The sequence below is a fragment of the Corvus moneduloides genome, chromosome 2, assembly GCF_009650955.1.
Source record: "Corvus moneduloides isolate bCorMon1 chromosome 2, bCorMon1.pri, whole genome shotgun sequence".
Classification (NCBI taxonomy): Eukaryota; Metazoa; Chordata; class Aves; order Passeriformes; family Corvidae; genus Corvus; species Corvus moneduloides.
Genome location: NC_045477.1, coordinates 114,721,318 through 114,740,376, shown reverse-complemented (window position 1 = coordinate 114,740,376; position 19,059 = coordinate 114,721,318). Strand labels below are relative to the sequence as shown.

Below are 19,059 nucleotides of genomic sequence, written 5' to 3'. Positions count from 1 at the left end.
AATAAACCACATTTCTCCTTCCAATCTAATTTCTCCTTCTCCTTCTCCTTCTCCTTCTCCTTCTTCTTCTTCCTATTGCTATAATTATTACTATTATTACAAGTAGTGCTATACTTTCATAACTAGACAAGCTTGTACCATGTACTACTGTCACAGTCTGCCTTTGAAGATAGAAGTAGGTTGTTCCTGAAGACTGTGATTAGACCATTATATTTGTGTAAGTAATTTTTTTTTTGTTTTAGTAAATTTTTTTGCCTTAGATCCTCTTGTGCCCTCAGTAGCCTGCTGCTGGAATTTGCTGAGGACTTTTATTTCTATAGCAGCTGCAAAAAAAATTTCCCACACAGAATTCTGGCTTTTATTTTATCCCAGACACAGGGCACTCCTGCATTCTCACTCATTCAGTTATGATGTAGGTTTGCTGAACTAACTAGCAAAGGACCACTCATATTTTTACAGAGCAGGCAATAGATATTTCTTGTCCATTGCAGAGCTTTATTTGTTATGGTCTGTACTGTCTCCCTCAAAATATTTCTTTTGCTTTCTCTGTGGGTTCAATTGAGTCCTAATTCTTCTTGGCATAACTATGAAATTTTAAGTATTAGGAAACTAGGGTTTCCCACTGTGGCAAAAGACAGGTGATACTTTATACACTGTCATCAGAGACTGAGTATACATGTGTGAAATTTAGAATGAATTATAAAAATATGATTATTATTTCTGGTAATAAAGTAAACTTGTGTTATTTAGGAAGAATGCTTGTCCTTTCATAGTGTAATATATACACTAATTACTGTGAATGTTAGCAAGAATTGGAGGATTGCTTTCACTAACTTCTCTGGATTTATTGGTTATCTACACCTTATTTGTCCAGCAATATATTGAGAAATTAGTAAGAACAACCTTATGAAGTTCAGCACCTGTAAATATGGCAGACAATATCCATGAAATTAATGAAGGGTTGGTTTTATTAGCATGGAATTGAATGAACATAAAGATCTTCTACTTGAGGATTAATGGAATTTTACTTCATAGTTTCTTTTTTTTATTGAAGACATAAATTGCTCACACAACTCTACAATATGTTTTCTGAAATCTAATGAAAATCTGCCCACTTCATCACTGTGCTCAGGATGCTATTTCAAAGGAGTGATTTTGTATTTTATGGATGTGTAGAGAAATAAACATTGTTTTCCTAAAATGACCTGGGTGCTCAGCAGAAATCCTTAACATCTCTGTCAGGGAAGACATATCTTTTTATCCCAGAAAAAAATGTTGCCTTTTCTGTGTGTATGATTTTGCTTTGTGTTGCCTTTTTGTCTTATTGTAGGAGAATGAGATGAAATGCCTACCCTGTGACAGAGCTTAGAATGGAAAGTTATCCAAATCCCAATGAACTTGTTGAAAGGTTCCTTTAAAGTAAAAGGGTTATGCTGAAAAAAAAATAGACACTTGTCAGTTTTAACGCCTTTGCATTTGCCTAGCTGTGTTCCTATGAAACACTGCAGTAAGACTATTAGGGTTGATAAAATGCTTTCGGTTAATCTGATATTTTTAGCAACCTCCCAGTATTTTGGAAAAAAATATCTTTGATCTGTGAATACAAAATAATATTTTTTCTAATGAATGGCAGTCAGGAATCACTCATTGGTGTGCACAAGTATAATTTTTGTAATTCTGGCCTATCTTCACTTAGGAAATAAGCATTCTTAGCCTTAATATTTAACATGTTTATAAAAGGAAACTGCATGCACTGAGCCTGCCTGAGTATGGTAGAGAATTTAAAAGTGAACCCTGTCTGGAAGTGAGCTGGCTTCTCACTGAAATTTTGTGTAGGTCCACATAATAAAATAAAAGTTAACTCAAATTAGAGGTTCAGTTAGAAATTCATGTATATTCCAGGAAATGTTGTCAATTTAGTTTCCTGGTAGCTAGAAGGGGTAAAATCTTTGAATACTAATTAAATTCTGTAATAAAAATGAAGATATGTTGTGCTCAGCATTTTTTGGGTCCTTTTGGTATTTTTTTTGAAGCTGCTGAATTGCAAGCTGGGGGGTATAAAACTTTTAGGGAAATAGTGCAATTGATTTTACAGTAGCAAGGGAAATTCTATAATTCAGTTGATTGAATGGTCTTTGTCTCTCAAGTGAAAGGCTCGTGCTCCTTGTATGTGGTGCAACTCATAAGAGCAGTTATTTGCTTTTGTGACACAGCACTAGTAAAAATTGGGTTAACTGTCTTCAGTAAGCTTATTTTTAATATGTTAACAATAATAAAATAAGGCTTGGTATTTCACAATAAAGAACATGAAGTATATTTCACCACAGCATATTACATCTGGAGGCTTGTTAAGGACCTTTAACAGGTCTTTGCTGCTAGAGCTTAAAATTAAAAAGGTTTGCTAAGTCTTAGCAATAATTAAGTGCCATATTTGTGAGTAGATTTCTGAGATTTAACAATACTGGCTGCTTTTATGCTGTCTTTTGTGCTTTTTTGACTTCTATTTTTGTTAAAGGTCATTATGTTTAATGTACTCTTTATATAATCTATGTTTCACTAATGTACACTTATATTTCATTCAATAACTTGTGTTTGACTGAAACAAAAGTTGAAAACAAGAATTAATTACACATTGGTGTAATTGTTTTTTTTTCACTAGAAGATTTTTACCAGTTCTAGTCATACTAATTTCATATTTGATTTTTTCTGGCTACAGTTCTTTGATGTCAAATGTTCTATTTTAAAGAGTTCTTAATGGCCAAAATGTTAAACTTATGAAGGTATTTTATGTAGTAAAACAACACCTATTAAAAAAAAAGAAAAAATGAAAAAAACCAAACTGAAAAATTGTGTTTTCTCTCTTTGAAGCAATATAACTATTAAATGTATACATTTATAATCTATTTTACATATTTTGTTTTCATTCTGACATGGAGGAGGAAAACACTTCAGTATCATTTTAAGGAATTTCCTGACTGGAAATCATCTGAATATAACTTAACCTACTGTGCCAAGGGTGTATCAGTTGTGACTGTGTGTACGTGACTTCTGAGCTGGCTTTTGCCTCTTCAGACATGTTACAGTATTTGTGTGACACAGCTACCCAAGCTGTTCACCTGGCAAGTGATTTCCTCACATAAGTCACAGTTTAAAATGTGCAGCACTATGCAAAACCTGCAGTGAATGCTGTTTCTGCCAAGAGGCAGAATAAAAAGTTCTAGGTTATTTTACCATTTACTTATTTTGAATTTTTTCAAGCAATTGGTATTGGTGGCTCTTCTGACATAAGATGTCTTTCCCTTTTGTTCTCTTTCCCTTTCCTTTCCTCGTTATGTGCTTTATATTGGGTTTGTGTGCATCCTTCAAAATTCCTGATGATTTTCCCAACCCTCCAGAGAGCCTGCAAGGAAATTTAAGGACCCTTTTTTCCATGATCACCCTTAGGAGCTTTATATGCCAGCATAATAGGAATGAACACTATTTTTTCTGTTCCTTATCTGAGACCTTATAAGTTGATATTCAGAAACAGGGTTACCTTTGGATTTTTCTGTTACCTTTGTATCTTTCCAAAGTTAAGACATAGGTACACAAAGATAGAAAAAAAAAGGTGTCAGTAGAAATAAAGGCAGATATAGCAAATGGAGAAAAAACAGTAGTCCTTTGGGACAAAACCTCTTAATTTAAGTAACTTTAAAAGTTGTATGAAGTAAGAGGGAGCAGGGAGGTTTAGCACATAATTTGTTTCAGTTCACTGGTTTAACAGAGTCCTGAGCCTGTGTTTTTTAAAAAGTATCACAAATTCAATTTATCTGAGTTTAAGATTATGGCTGTGAATGAGGGTGTTTTGAGACATGTTGTGGAATATGAAAGTGTGATAGTTAGGTATAACCTGGTAGAAGTAACTTGTTTCCTTGTGGATTTTGACAACCATTCGTCTAGGATATTCTTCGAAGGTATTTACTAATAAAAACTGTATGACCTGGCTAATCTTTTCTAGTTCTTCTCCACCCTTGCCACTGTAAAGTTTCATTGATACTTTTTGCATGCTCTGAAGTCCACCATTTGTTACTCTCTCCATCAGAGAGTAGCAACATTTTGTGCATGTGAAAAGTGTAAGCACTGTCTTTCTTCAAAAATCTTTTTGAAGGAAAAGAGAACAAAATTATTTATGAAGCAGTAGTTGTTTTCTGAACTTCAAATTCTTACTGGTTGTACTAATTTTTCTGTGTTTTTGTGTCTTTTCATAATTGCCTAACAATCAGCTACTTTGTGGAGTTTTTTTAACTTTACTTCTTGAGTTGTTCTTGCCTCTCTGCCCTTTGGAATTATGTCCTTATTTTAATCTTAGACTAGATTATTCTAAATACGTCCTCCACTTAACCTCAGTTTCTTTCTTTGATAGGTCTTTGAGCTAAGGTAATTATAACAACCAAATAACTGTGAGTCTTAAAGCAAATATAATTTATCTTCACATTAGAAGTTAAACAGTATTTTAAAGTGTGTTAGTATTCTAAACAATCACTTCACTATATAACCTCCAGTTATATCAAATCTATTCTGAGTGAAAAGTTCTAGTTCTTCTTCCTTGCTCTTCAAACCTCTAAAACCCTAATGCAGTAATTGAATAAGTATCATCTTCCCACAAATTACCACAAAGATTCTGCTTGTGACAGCAGTCTGATTTTGAGGTAACCACTTGAGACATGTTACTCATCACTAAGAATAGAGCCAGGCAGTAAAAGATGAATTAACACCTTAAAGCGAGAGTTTTGAGAAACCCATGTCACACAATATGTGTGAGGTGCAGGTCACTCCCAAACACGTAGACCATTGTACTTGAAACCTACCAAATTTATTTTCAATGGTCTATTCATGGCAGATTCCTTGTGTAGTAGATTGTTTCCTCTCCTAAATGCCCCTGTCATCCCACCTCTTCAGCGAGTATTCAGTGGCTTATTCTGAAAGTCAGGGGTTCTTAGTGTGTGGCTGTATGGTCTTAGGAAGGCACAGTAAGAATGTAATTGATACCTTGGACCTACATTGGTAAGGTTTGTGACAATCCTTTTAATTCATTCCCCCAGAATTTATTCCTCAAACTCTTACTAAGACAAAATATTCCCTTCCATGTCTCCCCTCCCCTGCTTCCCCCCTCTCCTTTCAAAAAAATCCCAAACAGTGAAGTTCTGACTTCCGTGTTGCTAAAATGGGCTGAATTTCTATTCAGCATTTGAAATTTTCTTACTCTTTGCATACTTTGTGTTCACATTTGTCATGCTGCCTGCAGAGCTCAAAAAGATTAGGGAAGATGGATTCTAATGCCAAATATATTACTTGTGTTATTGTTGATTTTCTATCTCTTGTGTCTCTTTATGAATGTCATCAGTGCTTGGATGACATACTCTCACGTGCTCTGAGTTTATTCCCATGCCACAATTCCGTGATTTCATCACAGTTTATCATGTGAATAAGATCATAACCTGAGTTCTGTCCCAGTGTGTTCCAGCAGAGAGATGTGTGTCACCAGTGGACAGCTGGTAGCAGGCTAGGCTAAATTTAATGAAAAGTACATACCCTGGGTAAATGTAGAACACAGCCCAAATGGAGAGTGAAAAAAGCTCCTGTGGAAGGTGAATAACCATATTTGCCATGTTTACATTTCCATCACTTGACTGCAAGGGAGAAGGGGGAGCTGTGACATCATCATATTAAAGTACTGAGAGTTTGCGAAGGACATCAAGAATATTCTGAGGTAAAGGGATGTTTTCTGTCCTCCCCATCCCATAGACATAGCAGATCTGCTGGATGATTTTTTTGAAGTTGTTACCTGGGAGATGGAGATGAGAAAGTGTCTATGGAGTAAAGGTGTCTAACTGAAAAATGGTGTTAGAACATCCTGCTGTGGTGGTATTAATAGGATGTAGGACTGAGCTTCAAAAATGGGAGATACCAACAGCATCAGTCATCCATTTCCTTGAAATAAGCTCTCTGTAGTATTAAAATTCTCCTCCTTACAGTTTTGAAGAAGTTTAGGGAAAAGGAATGTCTTTCATGGGCTAGTGGTATCTGAGTTTTCACCATAAGGTGGTAATGTTCATTTTAAAAGATGCATTTGAAGCCAGAATTTAAAAAAGAGAGGTTCTGGATTTCTGCCTTTTAAAAGGTCAGATGCTTTTTCAGAACTTTGTGTTGTACTAATCACAGATAATTCCAAGGCCCAAAACAAGGTTTTGACTTTGCATCTTAAAAAATTGTTCTAATTCCTGTTTCCAAATTTTCCCAAGTGGAAGAGGCTCTGGAGATACAGTCCTTACCTAGTTTAGGACAAGTTCTGAAGAAAAGGAACCTTAATCCATCTTGCAGATTTTCCTTTTGTAGAGCACCCTTCTTCACCAAGCCTGCCAATAGGTACTATATTAACTTGAAAATTCTGAATTAATTTAACATTAAGTACATATTTACACATGAAAGCATCATAACTTAATTTTAAATTGCAGCATTTTGAAGGCATCACTTTCATACATCAGCTGCAATTTGCATGTGCAATGTAGTACAGTCTTCCATCCTCAATGTCACTTTAAGGACTGTCCCTCTGCATGACTTAGGCTGGATACAGAATGTAAGGCACACTCTAAATTTATGGAAGTTGCTCTTGGGGAATTATAACATCATATCCTTTAGGAATAAGATTAATGACTGATGAATATTAAAATATTTTTTCAAGCACTGTTATATGGAATACATTACATGAATATTCATTTAGATGTTAGGGTGTCTCAGATATGTTCATGGACATAAAATGACAGCTGAGAGCAAAGTTTATCTTGCCGTGTTATGCAAAAGCATTTTTTAAAGCTGTACATATTGATTACATTTATTGAAAAAGTATAACCCTTAGGTGAAAAAACTCATGAGCTCAAACCTAAAGGTGAAACCCCTAAATTAATAACTTCCCTGGAAGGAGAAAGTAGAGAACTGTTGCCTTTCCAAAGATAAGTTATTCCTCACATAGTAAAAATAAATATAAATGTCTGCCTTTTTGCATCATTTTGAGCTTTTAATGTAATAGGGTTGCAGCATTTTCTTAATGTGTTAATGTCTTACAGCTTCCCCCCATAAATTAAGGGCAGATTTTTACACTTGGAAACTAAAAGTGAAGAGAGGTATCTAGAGCCAGTTAAAAGAGGATTTAACTTATTTTTCAGTGGAGTGATGCGTCTACCTATAGAGAAAAGATTGCAGTTTTTACCTGCAGCATATGAACCAATATAGATTTATCTAGTGACACTGTTAAAAGGAGCATCCAAAACCTTATTATAAAGGGTTTATATGTCTTAGGACAGACTATTGCAATTAGTTTGTATCTGGAATAAACTTGGAAGTTTATGGTATGTGAGTCTAAAGTAACCCACTAAAGTTCTCTAAAAATTAAAATTACAGAAAAAACCCTTTGAATTTAGCGTGGTAGAGAAACTTTATTTGTCAGGAAAAGTTTGCAAAAGAAATGTCAGGTCTTTTTACTGTAATTCTTAGATGGTTAATGTTGCAGTGGGGATCCTGCAACACGCATATATCAAACCAGGAGTCCCGTGGAAAGGAAATATATATGGACAGACAGATTCTTGCTAGATGTTTCAGAGATGTTTATTTCTCCAGCCGCATGGCCGGAGCTCTGCTGAGGAACTGTTCCAGTCACGGGACCAAGGGTCCTTCTGCCCGCGCAGGGAACACAAACCAACCCATGGGAACGAGGCTGAGCAGGGGCAGGGAAGCCCCGTCTCTGTGCCCTCAGGGCCCCTCTCCCAGGGCTACACGTCGGGGGAGGGACCCCAACACCTCACCCGTTTTATTTTAATAAAAGGAGAATGAAAACAACTGGATAAACATAACAAGAACAGTTTCAAAACAAAACAAGCCACCCTCCTGAGTCTTTAAATGTCCAAACAGATTCTCTGGAACATCTTAGGGCTGACAGAAGGGAGACAGGATTCTCTGAGCATGCTTTGTGGGGAAACTGAGGCAGGAGAGGGTTTAACTTCTTCCCTCCCCCTTTTCATCCCCCACTCGGCATTGGAAAGGGATTTTTGGGGAAACAACTGGCAAAAGCATGGTTTTGTGAGGGAAACCATGGATGAAAAAACGGATTGGGAATACACTGGGGGTAATAGGACATAGGGTAAAAGGGAAAGGTGGGATTAGGAGAGGGAGACTGTAGGGGGGACTTACAATAGAGATACTGTCTAACATGACTACGATTTTTTGCATATATACTGCCTTTTACAGGAACACCATCAGGCCCAGTGACCTGCGATGCTTGTAATCCTTTTCTCCCTAGTACAATATTAAATTCCACCACCTCTCCATCTCCCAAGCTTGGGATGCATTTTTCAGGGTTATTCTTTTTAACAGCAGTTCTATGCACGAATATGTCTTGCTGGTTGTCACACCTTGTTATAAAACCATAATTTTGCTTAACATTATACCATTTTACTATCCCTAAGGTCTTAGTTACTATGATCTTTTTCCGAGTGGCTGCTGTTTTTTGTCTCGCTGCGTCTTTGCTCTCTCCTTCGGTCGCTCCCGTGTTGGAATTGTCGGGGCTGCTGGTGCCTGCGCGCTCTTCCCGGGGTCGCGTTCGGGGCTGCGCGGGCCGGGCCGGGCCATGCCGCTCAGTTCTCCGTGCATCGCCTCCTCTGGTCGCAGCTTCGCTGCCAATGCCGGGCGCTGCACCCACGTCTCGGCCGGGCCCCCGAGCGATGACCCCCCCGAGCCCTGCTCCAGCGCGCGTTTCAGCTGGGCGCGGCTCCGTCCCACCGCTGCCGCCCGCCGCCGCCCGCGCGCCTCCCCTCTCGGTCGGGCGTTCACGGGGCTCGCTCCACCACACGCTGCACAGGACCGGGCAGGCACCGCCGGGTCCCGCCGCTCCCCGCTCCGCCACCGACACTGCGGCTCGCGTGGCTCCGCCCGCGCGCGGGAACTGCCTCGCTGCTGCTCGGAGAGCGCTCGGTGCACGTGGCCTGGGCCGCACGGTCCCTGCGCCAGGACACAGCTGACATCGCTCAACAGTCTCGGTAACTAAATAATATTCACGAAAATATTCTTCCATCGGCATATATTTTGACTCCAGTATTAACTGTGTCCAAACGGTTTTCCAAAAGCCCTTGGTAAGAATTAAATCCCAAGAAACATAGAAAAAGTTCTTAAACAACCATGCCAGGAAGTGTTTCAGTTCTTTCTGAGCTTGAATCAAGCTAAAATTTACAAATCGTTGTTCAAGAATCATTTTAAGTTTAAGATAAATGTCCATATGCGGCTCGGAGAGCCAAGAGTCTTCCCACTGTTCCTCCATAGTTTAGATACGGAATAGCAAAGCAAAACCAAGAAGAGGAATCCAAAGTTTCCAGGGTTTACTCACACAAATCAGTCGCTTAGGGATCGGGGATCGTTCTGCTCACAAATCTCCACCATTTGTTGCAGTGGGGATCCTGCAACACGCATATATCAAACCAGGAGTCCCGTGGAAAGGAAATATATATGGACAGACAGATTCTTGCTAGATGTTTCAGAGATGTTTATTTCTCCAGCCGCATGGCCGGGGCTCTGCCCAGGAACTGTTCCAGTCACGGGACCAAGGGTCCTTCTGCCCGCGCAGGGAACACAAACCAACCCATGGGAACGAGGCTGAGCAGGGACAGGGAAGCCCCGTGTCTGTGCCCTCAGGGCCCCTCTCCCAGGGCTACACGGCGGGGGAGGGACCCCAACAGGTTAAGGCTCGTCCAATTAGAAAAATAAGGAATGTAAATAATAATGTGCTTAACAGCTAGTCTGTTTCACATAATTTATATGAAAATATATTCTGAATCAAAATGGTCTAACTTCTGATTTTTCCTGCATGAGTTCTTTACATGTTGAAAGCTGTTGCATGTTTCTATATTGTAGGAAACTAGACAAAATTTCCTTTTTAATTTATGTCTTACATTCTGTACAGTACAGCAATATACGTATAAGAGCAACACTAAGGATGCTCATTCAATGAGAATGTTGATAACTTGCAGCCCAGGAAATTTTTTGGAGAATCAAGACATCATGCTGTGTTATTTCTCTGCCTGCTATTCCAAAATAAACCCATACCCTTAAACATCCCCATCTAAGAATGCTTTATTTAAAGCTGGAATTGAATGTACTTTATTAATTTTTTACTGCTATATTAATTCTGCAAATATTAAGTTAAAATACTGTAGAAAGAACTTGCATTAAATTTGAAAACGTTACTTCAATTCAGCTTTTTCCTTAAATAATCATGTTTCTGATGCCAATAGGAGCAGTCAGTAAAATCAGGATAAAGTGTTTCAAGTAAATTAATTTTATTCAGCACCACAATTCCAGTTTCCTCATTGTGTCCATATCAACACAACCCCTCCCAAACACCCTAGAATTCTACAATTTTCAGGAGACCAAGGCAAATCTTCCTTCATCTTCAGTGATGTGTCATTCAGGTGACTGATGGACAGCTCTGTCCCAATCAGGAGAGAAGGATCTTTTCTATTTATAGCTGACAGCACATTTAATAGCTGATGTAGCAGACATAGGATGAAAAGGAAATTTAAGGAAAGGGGACAGAGAGATCAGAAATTTCAGCTTGTGGCTGATGTGGTAATAAGGTATTCTCATCCAAGTGAGTAGAGAGGAGCATCTTGTGAGTAGAAGGAAGGGGATTTCACAATTGGTAACTCTTCAGGATGTGATACAAAATATTAGATTAAAATTGTATGGTTTAAAACACCGATTTGCTAAGAAAGATTCTATAACATTTTAAAAATTGTACAATAAATTAAGAGATCAGGCAAAGGAGAAACAATTTATTTGCATCACTGAAGAGAAGTAGGACAAGGCACCAGACTGATTTGATTAAAAAAGGATGTTCAACTCTGGAAGAAAACCCAATGATTTTGTTATATCATACAAGCTGGAATGAGGTTTGGAAGGGAAGTTTGAGGTTCTAACCTGAAATGTTTGTTGAAGGTTCAAGTTTAATTTTCATGTAAATTGTAATTAGGTAGTCCTGTGTTTTAAATACAGAACTTTCTGTTCACAAATGTAATTACTGTAGATAAATACTAGTTGAAGAAATTGACTTGTTATTAAGGAATGGATACAGAAATAGGCCTTATTTTTTTTTTTAATCATCCCCCAGCTCAGGGTAAGTACATGAAATAGGAATTACACAGCTTTCTATGCTTCCAATGATTCCATATTAAAACCAAAAATACAAAATAATTGGGGAAAGTTCTAAAAACTAAAAATAAGTAAGCTCCTTTACAGTGGTGCTAAGTGCATATGCAGCAGCTAATGTATGGAAGAAGCTGGTTTGCCCTAACCATTAGTGGCAGATTCTTGACCCTAACTAGTCAGGGTGAACACCTACAGACCACAGGAGAGACCAAAAGAGAAGGTGGTGGAGATTAAATATTGAAGGAGATGCATTTTTATGTTCAGAAGATTTGTGCTCGCTCCTCTCTAGTGGCGATTTCCGTCTGAAATACTGACTACAATTTGTTTTGTTTATTTCATGAGATCTGACAAGATCATGACCTGATGGTTGCATAAAGCAGGCTTTTATTTGTCATTGAAGCCCCAGAGTGAGAAGATAAGAGATCCAGGCCTAAAGTCAAATGGAGTTTATCTCACAAGACATCAAAGTGCAGCGCTCAGGCCCTAAGAAAAGAGTTAAAATGCATTAAAAATGTCAATGGAAGTTAAAATGCATTAAAAATGTCAATGGAAGTTAGAATGCATTAAAAATGTCAATGGAAGTTTAGAAAAGTAGAGAGAAAAGGAAGCGTGCCAACTTTTTTTTTTTCTGCCTACTTCTTAAATGTGTGCAGAAAACAGAAACAGACGAATATAACCTTGTTCTGTGGGTAGAGGAAGAGCCATGTCTGTGTCTCAGTCTGAGTACACTGAGTTTATCTCCATTGCCCGTGATGGTTGAGCCTTGTTTTCCCAGCATCTACTCTCTGGTAAAGTAAAACTCCTTGAAAAAGCCTAACAAAAAATGGTGAAAGAAATCCCCAAACTCTTAACCTTCTGCTCTGTACATCAGCAAATGAATTTCTGATACTAGACCTATCTTTAGCCATGCAAGTTGGTTTTTGGGTTTGAAACAGAAATGCTGAGATAGAACTAAAGGAAATTCTAAAAGCATTTGCTGTTATTTTGATCTGTTTAAGGTCTTTTGCTTTCTTTCTTTTTTTTTTTTTTTCAGGGAGCTTAAGCTTCAGTAGATTTTTATAGCTTTGGAAGTGACTTCTGAGTATTCTTGAGAGTAAGAATTGCTTCTATCTTATGGGTTGCCTTAGGAAGAGAAGAAATTCAGAGTAAAATCAGTCTATAATTACTTGGGGGTGAGGATACTTGCAATAAATTGGTCTTGATGTAACCTGTTCAAATACATTATATGGATAAAGGCATGAGGTGGGACTCACCTTTAAAGTCACTATTTGATGTCAGGTTTTCAGCTAAGTGAGGATAAAGCCCCGAGTTTTATGTTTTTAACAATGCAAGTGGGCAGCAAAGCAACCACTCAGCTATGTTTTCACTGAGTAGAAGTTGACAGAACATCAAAGTTTATGCAACTTCAAGGCTTAATACTAAGCAGAACTTGCAGGAACGTTCAGTTAAAAGTTCAGCTGCAAAAGTAGAAGAGATGCTCCTTCAGCAGAGAAATGCCAGGTTCATACCATGTATTAAGAAAACTGTTTCCATTAAAGTATTTAACAGTTTTTTGGGAAATGCCTCTTGAAAGTGTTCATTAAATTATATTATGATTAAAAATATCTAAATACATGTAATGTCATTGAAAAACGCATACAATGTATTCACTCTCAAATTTGATAGCTGTTTTCCAGAAAGGTAATCTATAAGTAATATAATTTATTTAGTCTCCAGAAAAAAGAGCAATTTTTTCAAAATCGAGAAAAATTTATAATGTAAATGAATCTAAGCATTCAAATGCATAAAAAAGTGCAAAAAAGAAATAAGAATTTGTAACATAAAAAGTTTTAATAGCTCAAAATACTTGAAGCAAAACTAAAAATAAAGTAACTTGACCTGAAAGCTTTGCTTTTGAGACATGTCAGGAATAAGAGTATTTTTTAAGCAAATTGAACAGAATAAATGAATTTATTAGGAAGAAGAGAGAAGGGAAGTAGATTATAAGTTTTATATTGCTGCAATTATGAAGAACAGAAATGTGACTCAGGTAAGTTATAAATACAGAGGAGAAATGTGTGGTCAGAGAAAAAAAGAAGGCTCTAAGTGTATATGGAAAAGTATCTTGGTTGCAGAATAGACATAGTAATTGCTGGAAGGCCTAATATGTAATGACAAGTAATGATGCAGGGTGCTGTATAACCACATCTCCTTTATTCACACAGCTGCTGGTTTAGTCGTAGAATTCAAATAGTTTTGTGTGTTGAGGCTTTCCTCCCTCGTTCTGACGCTTAATAATTTTCTTTGGAATATATAAACAAACTCACATCTGTAATTTACAAATTTATGTAGGAGACCTGTCTAAAAATTGGCAACACATTCTCTCCCTTTTCATTTCTTCATATCCCGAGCTGACTTAAGCAAGCAGTTTCATGTTGGTTTGCACCACCACAATTTAATACATGAGGTCCTTCTGAATTCACAGACACAGAAATGTAGTGGTTTGGGTTGGAAGGGACCTTAAAGGTTGTCCAGATCCAACCCCCCTGCCATGGACAGGGACACCTTTCATTAAACCACAATTTTTGGGCAGACACTCTCTTGCAAAGGTGATTTGTTACTTCCTTCTTTATCAGTCTGCTCTGATCTTTTTCTGCTGAAACCTCAATTTGGAAGAGTCCCTCTGACCATTCCCCTCAAAACAAGTTCTAGAGTTTAGAAAGTCCCTGAACTCCACTGTAATGAACACTACTGCAAAGGATTAATTTAGATTTTCTGCTGCAGGCTTATCTTCCTTGAGCATTCCTTTTCCACCCTGATCATCTATCAACCCTTCTGAGTTTGTCAGGCTACCAGCTTCAGATGTGTTTGAAAAGGTTATGCTACTGATTTTTTAAATCCTCAGCAAGTTGTCACTTGAGGGTGGAGTATTTCTTTGGTGTGAGTGTTCTTGGAGGTTTGAGGAGAGGGTGGCAGCCTAGTTAATTTTCTGTTTAAATAGCAGCTTATGCTCTTTTCTGTTTTACTTAACAGTACAGAACCTTCATTTGTGAATGCGTTGCTGTACTTTAATAAATCACTTTTTCCTGAAGTTTAATCACATATCCTGGGTAAAAGGAACTTTACTGTTATGTTTTCATCTTTTGTTTCCTACCTGAATTTTAGAGCTTTTCCTAGAGTTTGACTGCATTCTTGAAGAATGTAATGTCCCAAGCTATGGGTACTCTGATTTTCTTTTGGTGTTTAATTGAGAACTTTTATTTCAACTTCCAAGGCAGTATGTTCTGTTTTGGTGTAAGGTGATCCTCCTTTCTTGCACAAGTTCCCTCTCTTCTGTGTACTATTTTTTTACCTTTTTATTGATTAAACTCAGGGTAATATACATGCCAGAATCCTTTAATGGAAATTCAGGGGATGTCTTTAGTTCAGTGATGCTAATTTTTATAGATTGCAGGACACTGAAGCTATTCCAGGCAGTGTAAGGCTGGAATTCTGGTATTAAAACCCAGTAAATTGTATGCATATCAAATTAGCCCAAAGAAAACGAATAAGTTAATACAGGATGTATTTGGTTAAATTTGTAAGAAAATAATGCAAATAAAGCCAGTCAGAAACAGTTTTATTGGAAACAGGATTTAGAAAAAAAGTCATATGTGCAAAATAAGGAATGGCAACAAGGAAAGTGGTGACTAAGAAAACCTGGGGTCACAACAGAAGAGAAAACCAGTAGGAACTCCCAAGATTAATGCTGTGGTAAAACAGGAGTGCTGATGGAGCTCTCTAGTGTATAATTCAGGAAAGTGTGAGTAGGAGGATTAAGACTATTTTCATCTCATACAATATACTGACAAACAGGAATAGTGCAAGTAGTTCTTGGGTATGCATTATTAAAAGATGCTGAACAACTCTTTATACATGCAAAAATCTTACCACATGAAATATTTCTGTTGTGAAGATCAGGCCTTATGGTAGAGATTTCAGGCTTAATTTGTTTCATCTACCTGAACGAGATTGATGAGATAATTTTATTAACATTCATGACTATGTTCTAAAACCAGGAAAATGCCAGATACTTAATGCCAGGCCTGTTAAATCTATCAGATAAAGTCATTGCAAAATCTTTTGGCTTAATGGTGAAGTGAATTAATGGAAATCAGAAATTAGACTTGTATTGAAATATCTTCCAATGCCAGTAGGTAGCCACCAGAACAAACTTCTTGTGGATATCTTCAAATCATGACCCAATGTCTATCTGGAAGATATGCTTTAGCAAAGCACAGATTGCTTGACTGAAATTGCACAGCAGAAATCCTGTGGAACTGAACAGAATTTAATTTCTCTGATACACAAAAGGTTGTATGAGAAGAACTAATTTTGATTTCCTGATATAAAATTATAAAAGTACTGTCAGTTTCCTATAAAGTCTTAGTTACAAATCAATGATATTTAAAACCCAGAAACTATGTGGTAGTCTAGGAAGCTAATTGCCAAAGTGCTATTTCCATTCAATTTTTGTACCTATTGATTTTGTTACTATTTTGAATTCAGACAAGAAGGGATTAGATAATGCCATTTGTTGACAGTGATTAAATCAGTTCATGATTTGCTTTGTCTCAGTATGAACAGTGACTGGCATTTCTGCTAAAAGTTCAAAGTTCTCATTGATTTGAAGGCTGCTAGGATTGATCACCTCACAGGATAATTTGTAAGGCATTTTGTTCTTTTTAATATAGAAGGAAGTTCTACAGATTGCAAAGTGTGGTTCTCCTTGAAGATTTACAGCACACCTGCAGCAGCAGAAAGGACGATAGAAGTGAACTGCAGAGCTCTGGTAAGATTACTCAAAATGTCTAATTTTGTTCTACTGCATTAGAAGAAAAATACAATTTTTATTGTTGTTCTGGCTGCTATCACAGAGGATTAATCAATTTTATTAAGTGACCACACAATCATTGGTTGAGTAATAAAATTCAATACTTAACTAAGATCTCATTTAAGCCCGGTGATATGAAGTAAAATGAATGATTTAATAAAAGTATCTTCTTTATCCTGTTTGAAAAATTACACTTTTATTCTGCTGATACCTGCTTCTAATTTTGGATTTCAAATAAGCCTGAATTCTACAAAAACCTCAGTTTCTCTGTTGTCCACAACAGAATACGGCTCTTTTGGAACTTTGCTTCTTTATGCATGCCAAATTAGTATTGTAATTTAAATTTCATTAACCATTGGGATGTATTTAATCATGTTTGTATTACTAGATGAATACATACTGTCACTCTCAAAAAAAAACCCCTGAATTATATTAGTCATACTAGAAGAACAATTACATCATATTTAATAAGTATGCTTTAAATCACTTAACTATGTAAAGATAAAATAATTGTTTAGTATGTTTGCTTAATAAACAATGGTTTTGTTTTCCACAGATTTGTAATTGCATTTGTCTTTGAATTATCATTTGTAAGGTGTTAGTTTTCAGAGCTAATATTTTTCCTAACTTCTGTAAATGGATTTTTGCTTTAGCACCTAGACATCCTGCTTTCTGCACACATTGTAAGCAGCTAACAAATGCTGCCTTTAATAACATATAGTGGTAACAGGTTCTATGAGTAGAAATGACTGGTATGGTATTTTTCTGCAGGAACAGTTTTGCAAATAAAAATATGTGATAAAAGTGCTAGGGGAATACCTCTTCCAGTCACAGATGCTGGGAAGGGAGAAGAGTCTCCTCAGCTGATTTTACATGTGTTCATATGGGGGGAAGAAAATCCAAACCAGTAAGCACTTGAAAATATTTAAATATCATTGTTCATGTGTGACTTCAGGTTTGCTCTTTCCTTGAAGTGCAGTATCCTGAATGTGAACTTCTGTAGGGATGAGAAACATAATGTTTTCAAAGTCTTGGTGCTGCATGAGTATGCTGGGAGGTGTCTGGTGCTAGTAAGAAACATAAAAGCTAGACTAAAAGAGATTTGAGACCCTGAAAAGAACAGTGTAAGTTTTTATCCCACAGTATCATGCATTGCCTTGTATCATTTTCTGATCTGAAAATACTCTGAAGGGGTAAAAGAGAAAGCTAGATTTGAAGTACACTATTGACTCCTATTGTATGTGAAGTTCTCAAGGTGCATTTGAACTCTTCCTATAAATTTTAATCAAAGTCAATGTGAAAACTTGAAAAAAACATATTAAAGTACAAAATACTTCTGCAGTGTTCAGGGCATTGAAATTCTTGACCTGAAAATTTGAATTATTCCTTTCTAGTAAGATGAAGGAGGTAAAGAAGTAAGTATACCTCTTCAGATGTTTATGGAAAATGTAATAAATTTTTTTAATTGATGAATTTGAAAGATGACATGAATATTTCTGACTAGCAAATAACATGTGGTTACTATTATGGAACTGTTATTCCTGAATTTACTGGTTACATGTCAGGCACTTATTTCTGGAGTGTGAGAGCTTTCGGGCTCTAATGTAAGTGAATGGGATTATCCTAGCTAATGTCTCAGTAGAACTGTCAGTGTGACAGCAGGAAGGAGAACCAATGCAGTCCTTGACTGCTGAAGAATGGTCAGACACCAATAGAAAGCAAATAATGCTGGTGGTACTGTTAATAGAATGTGTATATGTCTGGTTCTTGAAGGTTAAAATTGTTCTGAAATATTGGAAGAAAATCAAAGAAATCTCCCACAAGCACAGAGGACTGGAAAAGCAGGCCTTGTCACATGAATGTTAAATAGCTCTATCAACTTAGTTTGCCAAAGAAAAACTGGAGAAGAAATGTGATTACTCGCTAAAGAATATTTAGTGATGATGCCTCAGTTTTGCTGACCAGCATGCATCAAGAGCTAGCGGCCAAAAATTTACATCTGAGAATTATTTAATCTTGCATGGAATGTCCCAGTAATGAGAACAATATAACATTGGAAGATCTTACTAGTGAAAACAGGAGACAGAGTCTTGTGAAGGTGAGAACATGAAATTGCTTCAAAAGCTGATAAATATTTAAAAAGCATAGACACCTGGTACATCTGCTACATCAGTGAGTCAGATTTAATGAATACATTGATCTCTTTTTGACCTTAGAGTCTTCTTCCTTCCTGGCCCTTAGAATGAAGAGGATTAGCAACATTTAATTTAAAATACTAATAACACTGCTTTTGTATGGTAGTTATAGCTGAATCTCATCATCAAATGCAATACAAATTTATCCTCAGCATGTCAAAAGTACTCCTCTGTCTTATCCAAGTGATCAGACTTCTGAAACATCAGAAATTGGCTACAGCAGAGGTAAAGTTGGCAGGATGGGGATTTTAAATGAGCCAGGTGTAGCATCTCACAGTTCTTGATGATGGACATGTGGCCACGATGACCACCAGCCTGCAGGCAGCAAGGAAGCACCCAGGGAGCTGAGGCTGAGGGGCACCCCAGGAACAGTGGACAGGGTGGGATCATCTTGGCACATGTCCTGCTGTACCCCATGAATACATTTGCTTGCAGATTCCAGTTTTGTGTTTGAGGTTTGGAAATGCTTTAGGTTGACTCGGCCTTTTGTATTTCATACATGAGCGTCTGTCTGAAATGCAAGGCCTGTGGCAGGGTGACAGCTCACACCACATGGAAAGGGGAGTTGAGAGCTGTGGGTATCAGAATTCAGGCCGAGTTTGTGAGCCTGTGCGTGTTCTGACGCTTATGGATGGCCTGAGACTTTGGCCATCAGTTGATGCTACTCCTCTGCTGAAGAGTGCAGAGAATTCTGAAGAAACAAGAAGTTCTACCTGGAGCACCACGCAATTGTCTGTAGGTCATGTCTTGGTGTCAGCATAGAGTTGCTCTCTTCTGTTTTCA

The 19,059-nt window shown here is 37.3% G+C and overlaps 1 protein-coding gene across 1 annotated transcript in view; it reads left to right on the top strand.

Moving 5' to 3' along the window:
• CFAP47 (cilia and flagella associated protein 47) overlaps positions 1–19,059 on the top strand; it is a 280,968-nt gene that overhangs the window by 158,876 nt on the left and 103,033 nt on the right. The window contains exon 51 of the mRNA XM_032100897.1: positions 15,942–16,039. Coding sequence (XP_031956788.1) covers positions 15,942–16,039 — 98 coding nt within the window. The remainder of the gene's footprint in view (positions 1–15,941; positions 16,040–19,059) is intronic.